Source organism: Moschus berezovskii, chromosome 14, assembly GCF_049115385.1.
Source record: "Moschus berezovskii isolate FMDL1 chromosome 14, NW_MosBer_1.0, whole genome shotgun sequence".
NCBI classification, from domain to species: domain Eukaryota; kingdom Metazoa; phylum Chordata; class Mammalia; order Artiodactyla; family Moschidae; genus Moschus; species Moschus berezovskii.
Genome location: NC_142473.1, coordinates 55,261,221 through 55,277,886, shown reverse-complemented (window position 1 = coordinate 55,277,886; position 16,666 = coordinate 55,261,221). Strand labels below are relative to the sequence as shown.

At 40.5% G+C, this 16,666-nt stretch overlaps 1 protein-coding gene across 4 annotated transcripts in view; it reads left to right on the top strand.

Annotated features, from left to right (window-relative positions):
* NUMA1 (nuclear mitotic apparatus protein 1) overlaps window positions 1-16,666 on the top strand; it is a 73,584-nt gene that overhangs the window by 8,606 nt on the left and 48,312 nt on the right. For 2 of the 4 annotated variants that reach the window (XM_055423571.2, XM_055423570.2), the window contains exon 1: window positions 5,614-5,736. The exons of 1 other annotated variant lie outside the window; for it this stretch is intronic. In XM_055423571.2, the coding sequence (XP_055279546.2) occupies window positions 5,630-5,736 (107 nt within the window). In that variant the 5' untranslated portion in view covers window positions 5,614-5,629. Of the gene's footprint in view, window positions 1-5,596; window positions 5,737-16,666 lie in introns of those variants that run through there. One more of the 4 variants, XM_055423577.2, reaches the window with a different exon arrangement.

Below are 16,666 nucleotides of genomic sequence, written 5' to 3'. Positions count from 1 at the left end.
CATTGCAGTATCGGAGAGCTTTGGTTTCTTAATTTTCTTACCAACATTTGGTATAGTAAGTCTTTTTAATTTTAGTCATTCTCATGGAGATATAGTGTTATTGTAGTTTTAATTTGCATTTTCCTGATGATGTTGAACATCTTTTCATGTATTTATTGGCCATTGTGTGTCTCCTGTTACAACTTTGTATTTGCTTCTTTGGGAACTCAAGGCTGTTCCCAACCTGGGGTTAAAATGTCTGTAATTTTTCTGTACTTGTAGATTTCTAGGCCACAGATTTAGTATAAATTTTAAATTTCTAAATCCACCTCTTGTGTGCACCCAGGTTATTAATTCCTAGAAAGTTTTTTTTCCTCCCACTTTATTACGTTTGTAAGGCAACCTTGCTTATTTTCCTGTGGACAGGTTTTTTTTTTTCTAGGCTCTTTTTACTTAGGGTCTCAGGGTCACAAAGAGACAGACGCGACTGAAGCAACTTAGCACACACACGCTGCTTTTATACAGAGATCTCAGTTACTTTTTATGGGCTCAGGATCTGAAGTATGAGGAGGTCACAGATTCTCTACATTGCTAGGACAGCTATGCCTCACTAATCCAATTTTCAGCTTCTTTTGTTTCTGTTTCTTGGGATTTCTTTACTTTCTTGTGAGTTCAGTTTATCTAGTGTCAGAATCCTATCAGGAAAATAGAAACCACACACAGGTATTTTAAGAGAGTGAATTCAGTAAAGGGATTTAATTTAAACCTTTGTTGGAGGGCTAAAAGAGCAAAAAGGGGAATCTTCAAGTAACTTATATTATAACTGCATTAAGCAGCTGCTTCATCCAGGACTGAAAAACAAAGGGAGAAGGTTGGGGTTGGCAGAACTTAGAATTCTGGAGGGATCTGGTGGGACTGCGCCTGGATTCTCTGAGGAGAGGGCGTTGCCTGGTGTTGCTGGTGTCTCAGGAGCCCACAGGAGGGGCCTGAGGGAGCCAGGTTTGGTTGAGCTCTGCTCTGGTGCCTTGAAGAGGGAGTTTAGAAGGAAGCAGGGAGAAACCAACTGCAGTTGTCAGGAGCAGAGAGCCACAGGAAGAAGGAAGTCCCTGGCAGCCTCCTCCTGCCTTCGATTTTTCCTGTTTGCACCCGGTTAACAGACCCTAACTGGGAGCCAGCTGGCAAAGGTGAAGTGGTATTGGAAGAGTCCAAGCCCCAGCAACACAGCGCAGACCATAACCACAAGGTAGGTGTGGTTCTAAGAGACAGTAATTTAGCTAGCAAGTCAAAAAGGACTTTTATTCTGTTTTTCTGGTCATTTTCAGGCACGTTTGGTAGGAAGATTTTCAGGTTACCTGGTCCATTATATCAACAGTCAGTAACAGCAATAGCTGACTTTTGTTTTTTATCAGCATATAATGTGAGCCAGGCACTGTTCTAAGCACTTTACATGAACTGCTTCCCAAAGCTCTATCGTACTGTTGTTGTTGCTATAACTTAGTTTACCCAAAGCCATACAGTTTGTAAGAGGTGGAGTTGGTGTTCTGACCCAAGCATTCTGGGTTCCATAACATACATTCTTAACTTCTCTGTTGTGCTGAGAGTTCCTCCCCTACATCAAACCAGAATCTATCCTCCTCTGACTTCCACTCGATAGTTCTGGTTTTATCTTCTTGCAAGGGGTCATATGAGTCTGTCTCCTCATCTGCATGACAATCATGCATATATTTGAAAAAGTTTTCATGTTTCATGCCATGAATTTCAGACACTTCACCAGGGTGGTTATCATTCTTCCTCTGCATGTACCCTCTGCTTTTCAGAGGTGGGACATAGGTTAGTCTTCTACCAACATGACCTGAAGGACTGATGCTAAAGCTGAAACTCCAGTACTTTGGCCACCTCATGCGAAGAGTTGACTCACTGGAAAAGACTCTGATCCTGGGAGTGATTGGGGGCAGGAGGAGAAGGGGACGACAGAGAATGAGATGGCTAGATGGCATCACCGACTCGATGGACATGAGTTTGAGTGAACTCCGGGAGTTGGTGATGGACAGGGAGGCCTGGCGTGCTGTGATTCATGAGGTCGCGGAGAGTCGGACACGACTGAGCGACTGAACTGAACTGAACTTAACATGACCTGAGCTGGATTGATGTTTTGGTGGCTCTGTCAGATTCATGCTTCCTGTGAGAGTGTATGGCCTCTCCTCCCACCATAGGCAGCCTTCCTCGCCACTGCCCCCCCACCCCAGCAACTCTCCCATCCCCAGCCAAACAGCAAGCTTTTCAGTATGAACTATGTACCAGGTCTCTACTATCCTGTATTAGTTTGGTTGATTTCTTTTATTCTAAATGCAGGGCTTTGTATTTAGTCCTATTAAATTATACATTTGCTATTTTTGGTACATCAAACCTATTAAGATCTTTTTGCCATATCAGATCTAAAAACATTGTATTTTCTTCTCTTCACAGTTTTCAGTTCAGAGTTTAACAAACCAACCTTACATGTTACATTCTATCTTTGGTAAAACATGCTAAATATGGTAGGTTTGAGAAGCAAGCTGAATGTTATACCTCTAGAGATCTTGAGGACTTCCCTGGTGGCTCTGAGAGTAAAGTGTCTGCCTTCAATGCAGGAGACCTGGGTTCCATCCCTGGGTGGGGAAGATCCCTTGGAGAAGGAAATGGCAACCCACTCCAGTATTCTTGCCTGGAAAACCCCGTGGATGGAGAAGTCTGGTGGGCTACAGTCCATGGACTCACAAAGAGTCAGACACGACTTTCACTTTCTTTCACTAGAGATCTTACTTCAATTGATGGAAGTTTGTGGGGAATAGTTTTGACTAGACTTTCTGCTAAATTGCAGGAGGAGCTATCCGGAAGGGACAGAATCTTGGCTGTCAGTGAGGGGAGGAGAGAGTCAAGGTTAAGGGCTGGGCATTGGGCAGTCAGTCATCCTAATAAGGGACCACTTGGCAGAAGTAAAATGATCTGGTGTCTGAGGAGAGTAGAGGGAGCATATTGCACAGCATGCTGCTAGGCTGAGGCCTCTGTTGGCAGCTGTGTCAGCTGCCCTTTCTGTCCTCTTTAAGGACCAGTTTCTTTGAAGTCAGTACAGGAAGTGCCAGTGATTCAGCCTTGCAGATTTCTTCTGCCTTATTGCAGCTAAGGACTGGTTTGTCTGGTGAGGAGTAAAGACTGTGCATATATTTTAGGCATATTTATTTGACCATTTGAGTGCCTTCCTGTGACGGGCCGGAGACACTTTGCAGGCTGTCAAGTTTTGGGTATCCTGTGGTAAGGTGGATACAGAGCCCTTTGTCTTATGTGTGGGTAACGACTGCATTCTGCCCTGTAAGGGGGCATTTGCCGAGTGTCTGACTTCTGGATGGTCTCAATGAGGGATGAGGTAACAAGAGCTTTGATTGCCTACTTTTCTGGCTTGCTTATATGGCATGACGAGGTGAGTTTGAGGGAAGCTTCTGGTTCACTTGGAGTTTGCCACTGTACCCCTCGTGCATTGCTGCCAAGTGGACTCTGTCTGGTTTGCTGACCCCCAAAGCCCTGTTTCCTTGTGCAGTGAGCAAATACATGATGTGTGTCTATTTCACCTCTCACAGAGCTGAGTATTTAAAGATATATATATATATACACACACATATATATAATATATATAAAATACAGGAGTTACCTACTCCCCAAGCTTTTCAGACCTACAGATACTTTACAGGAATAATGTAACAAATGTTTCTGTATTCTTCACCTAGGTTTACTGATTGTTAACATTTAGCTGTTTTGGCCTCTGTCCTTCATTTTCTGAACCTTTTGACTGTTAGATGTGAACTTCATGTTACTTCATCTCTTAAATAGTTCAGCAAGTATTTGCTGAAAAAATCAGAATATCTTCCTATGCTCACCACAATAAAATTACACTCAGAAATTCAGTACGTTCAGTGTAATACTTGTTCAGGTTGCTCTGGTTTTTCCAGTGATATTTTTCATAGGTTTTTTTGTCATTTCAGGATCCATTGAAAGATCATGCTTGTGTTAGTTGTCATGATTTTGTCATGCCCTTAGTATGCTTTAACTTTGAACAATTAAAGAAAAATTATTTATTTGCTGCATTGGGTCTTATTTGTGTCATATGAGATCTTTTGTTGTGTCTCATGGACTCTCTAGTTTTGGCACATGGGCTCAGTTGTGGTGCAAGGGCTTAGTTCTCCACAGTATGTGGGATCTTAGTTCCCTGATGACCCGGGATCTAACCTGCATCCCCTGAAGTGCAATGCAGATTCTTAACTACTGGATCACCAGGGAAGTCTCAATTTTGAAGTTTTTAAATCTCTTAATACTGAATGCCTTTTTGTCTGTCATATATTGACATTCTTTAGAGTTCAAGTTAGTTGTTTGCAGAATGTCTCTTAATTTGGATTTATATTTCCTCTTGATTATTTGTGATTTGTATTTCCTCTTGATTAGATTCAGGATCAACATTTTTTGGTAGAACTAGATAGGTTAGTACAGTAGTTTGATAGTGAAGCTAGACAGGGAAGCAGTGTTCAGTTTTGCATGACAGTGTATAATTTAGCACCTGATTATGTTTTCTGATCTGTAAGCCCCACAGGAATTGAGTGTGGAGTTCAGTAGAACCTGGAGGAACCATGAAAGACTTTAGCTGGAAGATGGACAGAATTTTGGGGCAGTTGGAGTATGGTTAGACAAACTGCTCTTTGGACTTCTCATCCTGCTATTAAAGTTATATATATATCATGAAAAGTGAAAAGTGAGTTTCCTCTTCAGAGTTTAGAGCTCTGTATCTTCCATGGTTTTTGTACTGCTGGGAAGCCTAATAGTTTAGAGCTCTTGCTTTGGTTTCAGATAGGCCTGGAGACTGCTCAGCATTTTTCCAGCTGCCTAACCTTAGGGAAGTTTTCTTACATGAAAGCTAGAAAGAGAATTGGTGACTCTTTAAAATGTTACTGTGATGCTCATAGTGCAATATTGCATAAATAACTTGAATGGAAATATTTGAATGCCATTAGGTGGGGGCAACACATCCTACCTTTTCCGGGTGCCTCACTGGAACGTTCATTTCTATTACCTGCCAAACCCTGGAAGGGGCTTGAATTTACTACTGCTGGATCACTAAAGGCATGGAAATGAGAAAGGGCTTGGCTCATGAGAGAAGTGGGAAGACTGGCTTGATTAGTTCAGAGTGTACACTGTGGAATAGTGAGAAATAAGGTTGAATAAATGACTTGAGGCCATGTCATGGAGGGCTTAGGAAGTTAAGCCAAAGAATTTGAATATGGTGCTTAAGGAAGAAAACCATGGAAGGTTTTTGAGCAGGTGGGCAACCCTTGGAAATGTGAATGGTACAGAGACTTTTGAGGAAGGACCTTTCCTGCTGTGGAGATTGGAATTCTAGTAGGGCAGTCTTCCCTGTGCTGACCATGTTGGGGTGTGGTTTGGGCTGTCTTGCCACAGGAGGCCAGACTTTCTGCCCCAGTGACTCTTCCTGCTCTGTCACTGACTCACCCCATTGACCTAGGCTGTGTGGCTTTCCTTCCGGTGGCTGGCTGATCTACAGAGCGCTGGGGCTGCCCAGGGTGAGGTGAAGCCAAGCTGACCCACAGCTCTTCGGTGAGATGGGGGAATGAACAGCATTCCTGTCCCTTTGCCCCTTCCCTGGGTTGAGGCTAGTTATAAACCAGATTGCCAGGGATCGCTTTGTCCCAGCCTGAGAAAGCTGTTCACCAGGAGGTAAGTCAAGATGGTTCCTGCCCTCTCTCTGCTTTTTCATAGGTCAGCTTTTCCTCAAACAGGATTTCTGCTATTTTCTTTTTCCTTGATCCAGGTCCTTCTAAGTAACCTCTTTCACTTACTTGAAGTAAACAGGTTACTGCAGGAGGTGGGCAGAGATGTTTAATAAATGTATTCTTCTAGCTGTGGGGGGAGTGTCTCGGGGGTCTCACTGACCCCTGTTGTGAGGTGGTTTACCCAGAATTCTTGTGAACTAGATATCGAATGAAGGCTCAGACTCATAGGGAGCGACTGCAGGGAAGTTCTGGTCTTAAGCTATCATTTCTTAGCAGCTGGGTTTCAGAACCATTCTTGGTATGCTTTAGTATCCTGAGTCAAAGATGGCAGTGAGGCACAGGAAGGGGGAGGTGCCTGGATTAGTACATGTTCGTGCTTATGCTAGGAGTTAGGGTGACGAGGTTTCTAGTCCTGATGACTGCTCACCAGCTGTGTGATCAGGGATCAACTGCCTAACCCCAGTGGACTAGAGTTTTCTCATGTAAAAATGAGCAGTTTATATGATCTGGAAGATTTCTTCCAGAGCCAAAATCTATGATTATATAATGTGTGATTATAAATCAGTATAATAGTTTAAAAAGAAGTTCCCAAAGTCTTATTTGTAAACTTTAGGAGACTATTTTGATTAGCATCTTCATTTGATTTAACAAGATTGGAAAGGTTTGTCTAAAAGGGTGTCACTTCCTTTATACTCACTGTGCGTATGCTTACTTCTAGGTCAAGGTGACTAGATAGTGGAGAAAATTAGCCTTTCTCGTGGAAGTCCTCCCAAACCACAAATGTGTTAAGGGCCAAAAAGTGTTGGAACATGTTGCTGTGGAACACTGCAACTGAGGAGCCACTGCGGTCCCAGCTCCAGGAGACCCACAGCCACAAGTTCTGCAGGCTACAGCAGCCACTGCTCACCAGCACACTATGGTCAATTGGGATGCTTCCCAGGTGGCATGCTGAAGCAGATGATTTGGTAGCTCCATGCTTTTGCAGGAGAAGTGATGTACCAAGTTACTTGATTTTGTGTCGTTGTTTACTTACTAGGTTTGGTCAGCACTTTGAGAGACAGTGGGGATTGTTGGGAAGGGGGTGGTCAAAGCAGAGGGGCTCTCCAGTGCATTTCAGTTAGGCTGTCTGTAGTACCCTTGAATCAGTGCCAGGCAATGGTGGTCTTGTTGATAATTAGTCAGAAAATTAAGGTGTTAGGCATCCTAGTCAAAAGATTCTGTCACCAAGACACTCTGTGATCATTCGCAATTCCCTTTCTTAAAGCCATGTTTTCTTCATTTATATATTGAAAAATTTAGATACTAAGAGTTCCAGATCTGAAACCAGGTAGGCCAAAGGAGGTTTGAGGTGGGGAAGGATCTGTTTGTTCTAAGCTGCTTGACTATTAGACAAGGGGTAGAAGTGGAATTCCTTTTTAGCGCTTGAATTATAGCAACTATACTGTCTACTCACAGTCACAGCTGAGTGATCAAACGTGAAGCAGCTATTTAATGAGCAGCAGGCCCTGGGAGCTTTCTCCTGAAAAACAGTCATAAGACTTGCTGGTCCTGAGAGAAGTAGTTGTTCCCTGGTAGGACCTATTGTTTGAAGGAGGTGGGGGTGAATGTCATCAAAATGGACAGTGTGGATATTGTGATTTAGATGGTTTAGAGACTTTGTTCCCTGCTGTTGTTAATTTCAAGCCTCTCTTTAAAGAGATTCTCTTAATGATTGGAGCACTGTGGGATTCATTTAGAGAAAAGGCCCCATGTAACCACAATTAGAAATTAAATGCCTAAAAGCAGAGCCAGTTGCTGGAGAGACTGAAGTGGCCTAATCAGTTGCTTTTCAATACTCAGGTCCTAGGGCGACAGCCGCCAGAGAATAGGCTGCTTGGTGAGCTCGCTGGGTACTAGGCTGGGAGATCTGGGCTCCCAACAGAGGAAGAGGTGACCTGTAGTATCTGCACCTCTTAATCTCTCTGTTTCTCTTCTTTGCCTCAGTGCCCTTTAGTTTTAATTAGGATTGTGTAAACACAGCCAGCTTGCCAGTCCCCTTAAAGTGGCAGGCCCATGACAGCTTTTTGCTGGTCACTCTTACCTAGTAGGTATGTGGCTTTAAATTAAAGGACTTGTTCTCTCTGACAGTTCAACTTCACTGGCTGCCTCACTGAAAGAATCCATTAGAAGAGGGCCAGTTGGCTGTCATTCAGTCAGGCAGCATTATTTAACACCTGTGGTGTGCAAGCATTGTGCTGGAATGGAGCTGATCGGTGAATAAGATGGTTTCTGCTCTTCAGGAGCTTAGTCAAGTGAAACATAGATGCAGCTAGTGTCGACCCAAGGAAGAATGAAATGAAGTGTGTAGAGGAACAAGCAATATGGGAGCAAATAGAGGAGACAACAGAGTTGTTCCTGAATTGGGGGGAACAAGGAGAGCCTCTGAAGGGAGAAAGCATTTGAGCCAGGTTGGTTGTAACGGGTGAATTAGAATTCCTTAAGTCTATAATTTATTTATTTCTGGCTGTGCTGGGTCTTCCTTGCTCCAAGGGTTTTTCTCTAGTTTTGGAGAGTGGGGGCTACTCTCTAGTTACTGTGTACGGGCTTGTCATTTCGGTGGCTTCTTGTTGCAGAGCACTGGCTCTAGGGTGCAGCTTCATTAGTTATGGTTCCCTGGCTCTAGAGAATAGGCTTAATAGTTGTAGCGCATGGTCTTAATTGCTCCATGGCACCTGGGATCTTCCTGGATCAGGGATTGAACCTGTGTCTCCTTCATTGGCAGGCAGATTCTTACCCTGAGCCACCAGGGAAATCCTAGAATTCCTTAAGTTTAGAAGGGCATTTTGGAGGAGGTCACAGAATAGCAGCAGCAGCACAGAGCCTGGGGAAATGTTTCGCATATTTGGGAAAAGTGCTCCTGAGATAGAAGATATTTTAGAGGAATGAGCTGGAAATGAGGCCAGAAAAGATGTTTGGTTGGATCTTAAAGAACATTAAGAGTCATACTAAGAGATTTGGATTTTATTCTGCATGAAGTTAGCTCATGAGTGTTTTGGATAAGGAGTAACACGATCCCAGCTGTGTGTGATTTAGATTTTGATGTGTTTTTCAGGTGTAAGGTCTTCGATTTCAGGGTTGCGAAGGTGGTTGTCTTGGTTCTAAAAGTACAAAGTTTGTCAGGCATCTAATGTTTAGGTACTTTATTCCTTAGTTATATTTTCTAAGAAAGAAAAGAAAGTGAAGTCACTCAGTCGTGTCCAACTGTTTGCGACCCTATGGACTGTAGCCTACCAGGCTCCTCTGTCCATGGGATTTTCCAGGCAAGAGTACTGGAGTGGGTTGCCATTTCCTCCAAAAGCAAGAAGACAGGAAGTAGTCGGCAGTGTCCCTTTAGACTGAGCTTTCCTTACCCCTCGAAGATGAAGGTTTTCTTAGACATATATATCATGCAGTCTTGTTTCATAGGTTGCTTACTACTGCTTATTCTTTGAGGATAAAACCCATCATAAGGGGTCAACTTCTGATTATATAGTGGAAACCAATGACATTTTTTTGAACTGGTTGAAAAATAGTATATATATATATAAAGAAAAAGCTAAAATCATCCATAACTGTACCATCTGGAGGAAACTACTTATTTTCATTTTAGTATTTTGTACCTATGCATATTTCTCTGTGGTGAAGTCCAGGTCATATAGTACCTACAATTTTGTCTTCTACTTTTTCTCTGTTTCCCATTGGTTTTCATTATTTGTGTGTGTATGTTAGTTGCTCAGTTGCATCTCAGTCTTTGAGACCCCATGGACTGTACCCCGCAAGGCTCCTCTGTCTATGGAATTCTCCAGGCAAGAATACTGGAGTGGGTAGTCATTCCCTTTTCTAGGGATCCTCCTGACCCAGGGATCTAACTCAGGTCTCCTGCATTGCAGGTCCAGTGCTGTACAGCAGCTTCCCACTAGCTATCTGTTGGACACATGGCAGTATATGTATTTCAATCCTGTTCTCCTGATTTGCCCCACCTTCCCCCTTCCCCTCCCCCGCCATGTCCATATGTTCATTCTGTGTCTCTATTCCTGCCCTGTGAATTGGTTCATGTGCACCGTTTGTATCCTTAATATATGATAATTGCTTTTCTCTTTCTGACGTAACACTCTGTATAACAAACTCTAGAGCCATCCACATCTCCAGAAATAACCCAGTTTTTCCCAGCCTTTTAATGGCTAAGTAATATTCCACTGTATATATGTATCACATCTTCTTTATCCATTAATCATATAGGATTTTTATAATGCTTTCAGTTTTTTCTATTTTAAACAATACTGTAGTACTTTGATACAAATTATAAAAGTAAAATATATAATAAGTAAGTCCCTTGCCCGTCACCCTTTATCCTAATCTTACTCTACAGGGGTATCAATGACTTATTAATAGTTTTTATTACTTTATAATTTATTAGTAATTTCTGTTGTATCTTTGCATGAACATTATTATGCATAAGTTTTAGTCAGTATTTTTTGTTATTATGATTTATGTCTGCAAGTGAATTACTGGGTCAAATGATGTGAAATTAAATTTTCCTGATTGTATGTCATGGTACAGTTTAGAAAACTTAAAAAATAAGCTTTTTAAGGGAGAAGGTAAGAGTGAGCCATAATTCCACAAATCGGGAATAACCATTATTTGACCTGTTTCCTTATACACATGCACGTTCATACTCACAAGTGTGCAGATGTGTGTATATGTAGTTTAAAAAATAAATGGTCATGCCCACTAACACTGTATATACTGCTTTTAAACATTCCTTGTGTCATTAAAATTATTTAAAATATTTTTAATGATTGCATAAAGCTTCATCATATGCATGTATATTAGTTTACTTGAGTTATTGTTAGATATTTAGTTTTTCTCCAGTTTTTCATAATGTTAAATAATTATATTAGTACCTATATCTGTATTTATATTTCAGATAATTTTATAAACTTTTATTGCTGTGAATGGAATTATTTGATCAAAGAACACCAAACTTTTTTTTAGCAGTCTCACTTTAAAATATTTTTGTAAAATATGCATAACAAAATTTACCATTTTAACATGTTAAATTCATAATTAGGTGTACAATTTAATGGCATTAAGTGTATTTACAGTGTTGTGCAATCATCACTGCTATTCATTTCCAGGACATTTTATCATCCCAGACAGATTTTCTGTACCCATTGAACAATAGTTCCCATTCCTTCCTCCCCCAGTCGCTGGTAACCTCTGTTCTACTTTCTATCTCTATGAACTTGCCCATTCTAGGTACCTCATAAATGGGATAATATCATTTTTGTCCCTTTTTGTCTAGTTTATTTCACTTAGCATGTTTGAATATGAACATTTTTTAGGTTCTTACTATGTATTGCCAAATTTCTTTCCAGAGAATCACTTAAAGAATGCCTGATTACTTACATAAGAAAATGCACTGTTCCTTTTTTAATCATTAGTTTCTCAATTAAAATCCTAGATTGTTATCTTTCCATTATTATATTAAATTATGTAATTTTATACATATTAATGGGCTTCCCTTGTAGCATATCATTATATAAAGTCAGCTTCTTTGCCATTGTTATATAAGATCAACGTTTGGGAGAGGATAGGAGAAAGTGGGTGGAGGTGTCACTGTGTGAAGGTCCTATTTGCTAAAATGACCTTTGGAAATGAAAGGATAAGTTACCCTCAATTCCCATTTATAAAATGAGGATAATAGCATTTTTCCCATCTGCCCTACAGGAACTGAATGGCCTAAAATTCCCAGTTGAAATTACTTATTTTTATGGCCAGGATCTTCAGAGGGGTTCCGTTCCGTTCAGTTGCTCAGTCGTGTCCGACTCTTTGCGACCCTGTGGACTGTAGCCTACCAGGCTTCTCCGTCCATGGGATTCTCCAGGCAAGAATACTGGAGTGGGTTACCGTTTCCTTCTCCAGGGGATCTTCCTGACCCAGGGATCGAACACAGGTCTCCTGCATTGGAGGCAGACGCTTTAACCTCTGAGCCACCAGGGAGCTTCAGAGGGGTAGGATCTAGAAAGAGAGAATCAGCTTCTCTTTCTCACAAAAATCAGGGCCCTAACTTTTTTTTTTTGTTTGTTTGTGTATTTGTTTGGCTCTGCCCAGGCTTAGTTGTGGCATATAGGATCTTGAGTTGCCGCATGTGAACTCTTAGCTGTGGCATGTGGTATCTAGTTCCTCAACCAGGGCTCCCTGCTTTGGGAGCTCAGAGTTTTAGCCACTGGATCACCAGGGAAGTCCCAGGACCCTAGCGGTTAGCCACTGACTAGACATACTGGAAATGTTAGCGGCTTCCTAGTGAATCTTCTCTCTCTAAGCAAAAGGGAAGGAGATCTCTAATGTGGTGGTAGTGGGGGAAAGGGATAGTTAGCAGAGAGAATGGGGCTTCCTTTGATTTCATATTATCCTAGTGTATGAGTGGGAGCTACATTGCTTATCCACATCACTGAAGGACCTTAGGAACTGGATCTGTTTCTTATCAGTTGGAATTAAAGAGACAAGGAGAATGAAGAATAGCACATGGAAAACCCTTTAGAGTAGTGTTGCAACCAAGAAGTAGAAAATGTCTTTTGACTTCTTTTGAGTGTTTTGGATTGTTTTCTTCAATATTATATTCCAGACTGATACTGCATATAAATTTATTTTAAAATGAGCCACACTCTCTAACATAGCCACACTCCAGTCAATTGGACAATAGTTAATCTCATTATGAAACTTTTCTTTAGGTGTTCAACTGTTTTGTTTAGATCTGGGTATAAATCTTTTTTGTTCTGCAGGTCATGTAGTTCCAACTATTCATCATCTTTGCCATTGGTGAAGTGAAGTGTAGCCATAGACATTACATAAAACAAATGGCATGGCTATATTCCAGTAAAACTTGATTTACAAATTAGGGGCAGCTGGCCATCAGGAATAGGTTGGTGACTTCTGGGATGTGGAGACTACTTTAGATTGTCAGAAGGCTTAGCTTTGATGAGAAGTTGTTAAAAAATTTAGCTTTGAGGTCTGCTACTTACTAGATATGTCACCTTAACCTCTCTGAGTTCTCGTGTTTAGATTCAAAATTATAATTCTATTAAAAATAAGAATGACTGATTACACATAAGGATATTTAACTTTTCTGGAAATCAGGAAAATGTAAATTAAAACAAGAGTATATTGCTTTTCATCCTTTATATTGGTAAAATAAAAAAATAACATCTGTTGTTGGAAGGGTGTTGAAAAGGGAATTTTTATGTTCTGTTAATGGAACTATAAATTGGTACACTTTTTTGGATGGACTTCAATTCCAATTATTGGTACATGTCCTAGAGAAATATTAGCTTGTATGTAGAAAGGTTCACTATTTATTGCGGTAGCATTCTTTCATAATACAAATTATACAGTATGACTGTAGGTAGGTAGACCAAACACACACACACTTTGTCTAAATACACACATGTGTATCCATACATATGTACATGTATGTGCATGCTTAGGAAAAGTCTGAAAGGTTATACAACAAACTTCTAACAGTGGCACTTCTGAGGAAGGGAGTGCCATTGGCAAACATGGGTTAAAAGTTTGACAAATGGGGTGTTTTGCATTTTACTCTGTGTACTTCTTTATTATGTTATTTCATGGTGATCATGTACTCTCCCTCCTTCCCACTTGTTTGGATAGCTGGTGGGCTGGGAGTGTGACACAGGAGAATTAATTCGCCAAGCCAGCTCTGCCCATGTCAGTTGAGCTGGAAGCAGCTGCTGGGCTGAGAACATGGAGCACGTGTCCGAGGGGATGGGAGGGCACTGTGTGCAGGCGGCTGGGAGAGGCAGCCAGACAGGCCAATTCTGATTTACCAACAGTAACTATCGTATGTCTTCTCTTGACATTCTCCAAATTGCTTTATTCTTGGTTATCACACGGGGCCCAGAGAGGAATTCAGTGAGCGTGCAAAGCATGGATGTTGATAGGAAAAAAGCAGTCATGTTTGGGACAACAAGGAATGTGTGTGTGTAGAAATAGTTTTTTGTTTCATTTGAAAAGAAATATGTACAGGGATATTCATTATAGCACTGTTTGAAATCTAACACTGGAAATATCCATGTCCATCAATAGGAAAATATGTGAACACATTATGGTATATCCTTTATATGCACTGTTATTAAACAGTTTTTTTAAAGTATGAGTTAGAATTAAATTTACTGACCCTTAGGATGTTCATAATCAATTATTAAGTGAGAAAAATAAGTTGCAGAGCAATGTTAATATGTAAACCTAGTTTTTGAAAAATAGAGAACAATTTAAAAATCCTCTTAAAATATTAAAAATGTACTTATGATTTTGGGGGCCTGGAAAAATCTGATAACAGTTCTTTTTTTTAAATTATGGTGATGTATGCACAAGTCTAGGAACTGAAAGCCCGCAAGTTGTACATTTAATTTTTGGCCACGCTGCACAGCATGTGGGATCTTAGTTCCCTAACTGGAGATGGAACCCACCTCCCCCACCCCCGCAGTGGAAGCATGGAGTCCTAACTGTTGGACCTTAGGACTGCCATGGAAGTCCCCAATGTTTCTTATCTTATGGGAGGACTTGGAGGCTGAGAGATTATGGGAGGCTAATTTTGTTTTTATCTAACCTTGTATTGCTTCATTAGTTTTACAGAACAAGGAAGATAAACTTCCTGAGTAAAAAATGAAATTTCCTAAATAGTTTTTCATCTTAATTGATTTCTAAGAGGTACTTTAAATTTTTTTAGTGAGTTAATGAAGTAAAGAATTATGAAAGTAAAAATAGAGTTATCATGTAAATCTTCTCTTGGGTTTAGTATATGGGTAGTGGAAAAGAGAACCACTTTGTAGTGGTAAGGGAACCACTCCACTTTGTAGGAGTAAGGGAACCAACTTTGTAGTAGTAGTTCTAAACTTTATGTGTGAGCTTTAATTTAATAAGGTCATTTAACAAATGTTAAACAAGGGCTTCAGTCTTTCCATCTGTAAAATGAAGAGCTTGTACCGGGAGACACTGGTCTCCAAGGTCCTTTCTAGGCCTGACATTCCACAGGTTTTTGGTCCTACAGTTCTACAGTTGTAGCACCTCTTGAGATTTTAGAACATTGTATTTCATTTACTTTTAAATGCCTTTTGTGTTTTGTTTTTTTGTTACATTTTAACAGTCTGAAATTAAAATGCATTTTATAATTGGCACTGGCTATTTTTTTCAAACATTGGAGAAGGAAATGGCAACCCACTCCAGTATTCTTGCCTGGAGAATCCCGGGGACGGGGGAGCCTGGTGGGCTTCCGTCTATGGGGTCACATGGAGTTGGACATGACTGAAGTGACTTAGCAGCAGCAGCAGCAAAATTGAGATATCTTATCATTGAAGATACAGGATAGTTCTACTTTTCAGTGCCTTTTTTTTCCCCACTAACTTGGCCCATATATTCTTGGCCCCTTTCTGGACTTCCCTTGGTCCTAATCCCAACAGATTCACTCATATCACCTAGTCGTTCTGGGTAGGGAGAAGTGGGTGGGTGGATATGGTATTTGAGTGTGTAAGGATTTTGTACTTAATTAACTCGTAGGTGTCCTGTATGTAGCTGCTGCTTGAGAAGTCAGGTAAATATACATGTAGTTCTGAGGCATCCAACTTAATGCTTCTGAATTTTGATTAGTCTGTTGAAATTCTGCCTGGTGTTTACTTTTTAAAGTATAACACACATAGCACAGCTTGTAAAGTATATGCTCCTGAGAGTTTACAGAAAGTGAACACACCTGTGTAACTAGTGCTGTATCAAGAACATTAGCAGCATCCCATTACACCCACCCTTCCAGTCATCATCCCCATGCTGTTTTCTTTTTAAAAGGAGTGAAAGTATATGTCAGGAAAGCTCACGGTTATCTTGGGTGAGTCTGCTGGAAAGGGCTCCAGGTCTGGAGCCAGAACATCAGAGTTGCATCGTGGTCCTATTGCTCTTCTATTGTGTAACCTTAGGGGAGATACTTTTCTGAACTTCATTTCTTTTTGATAAAATGAAAACAATAATGTCTACCTCACAGAACTGTTGTGAGATCACGTGAAATATTTTGTAGATGGAAAATACCATCAGTGGTGAAAAGCCAAACACAACTGCTAGTTGTTTTTGGTGAGGGAGGTAGAATTCCAAGCAGGAGATGATGTGAACCTCAAGTAAGAGAAATGAAGAAGTTTGTTTGATCCCAAATCCATTCTCTTATCTACCAGTATTATCTCCTTTTTTTGTTGTTGTTGACATTTGGTATAGTCACTAGTTTCTGTTAAATGCTCCAAAATGGAAATAATATAGAGGGGTAGAGGACCTAAATAGAATCCCCAAAGATTTGGAATTTCTTCCATTTTTCTCTAATTTCCTGTCTTAATGCTGGTGCCTCCTAGAGTTGTGAGAGAGGCTTTGGCCTAAGATTAGCTGATTTCAATAGCAAATAAATATACCACTCCTTTACAGGTCCAATAGGGCAAGCATGATCCCACCATAGACCCACTTCTGATTATAGTCAGTGTTCCAAATGTGACCCAAATTGATATTTTTAACCTATATAAAGATTGAATCTTATAAACAGTTCATTTTAAAAACATAATTTGAAACCTTTCATTCATTGAGTAAATGCTTATCAGGTGCCATGCACTTTACTCAGTTCTAGGAATTCAGTGGTGAGCACATGGTTGTGATTTCATGGAACTTACAGTAGTAGAAAAAAGAGAATGAAATATAAAAAGATGTAACTAGAGACTATGAGAGCTATAAAGGAAAAGAATATGATGCTGTGCCTGACCTAATCCAGGTGGTTAGGGAGATTTTTCATGGAGAAGTAACATTTGAGCAAA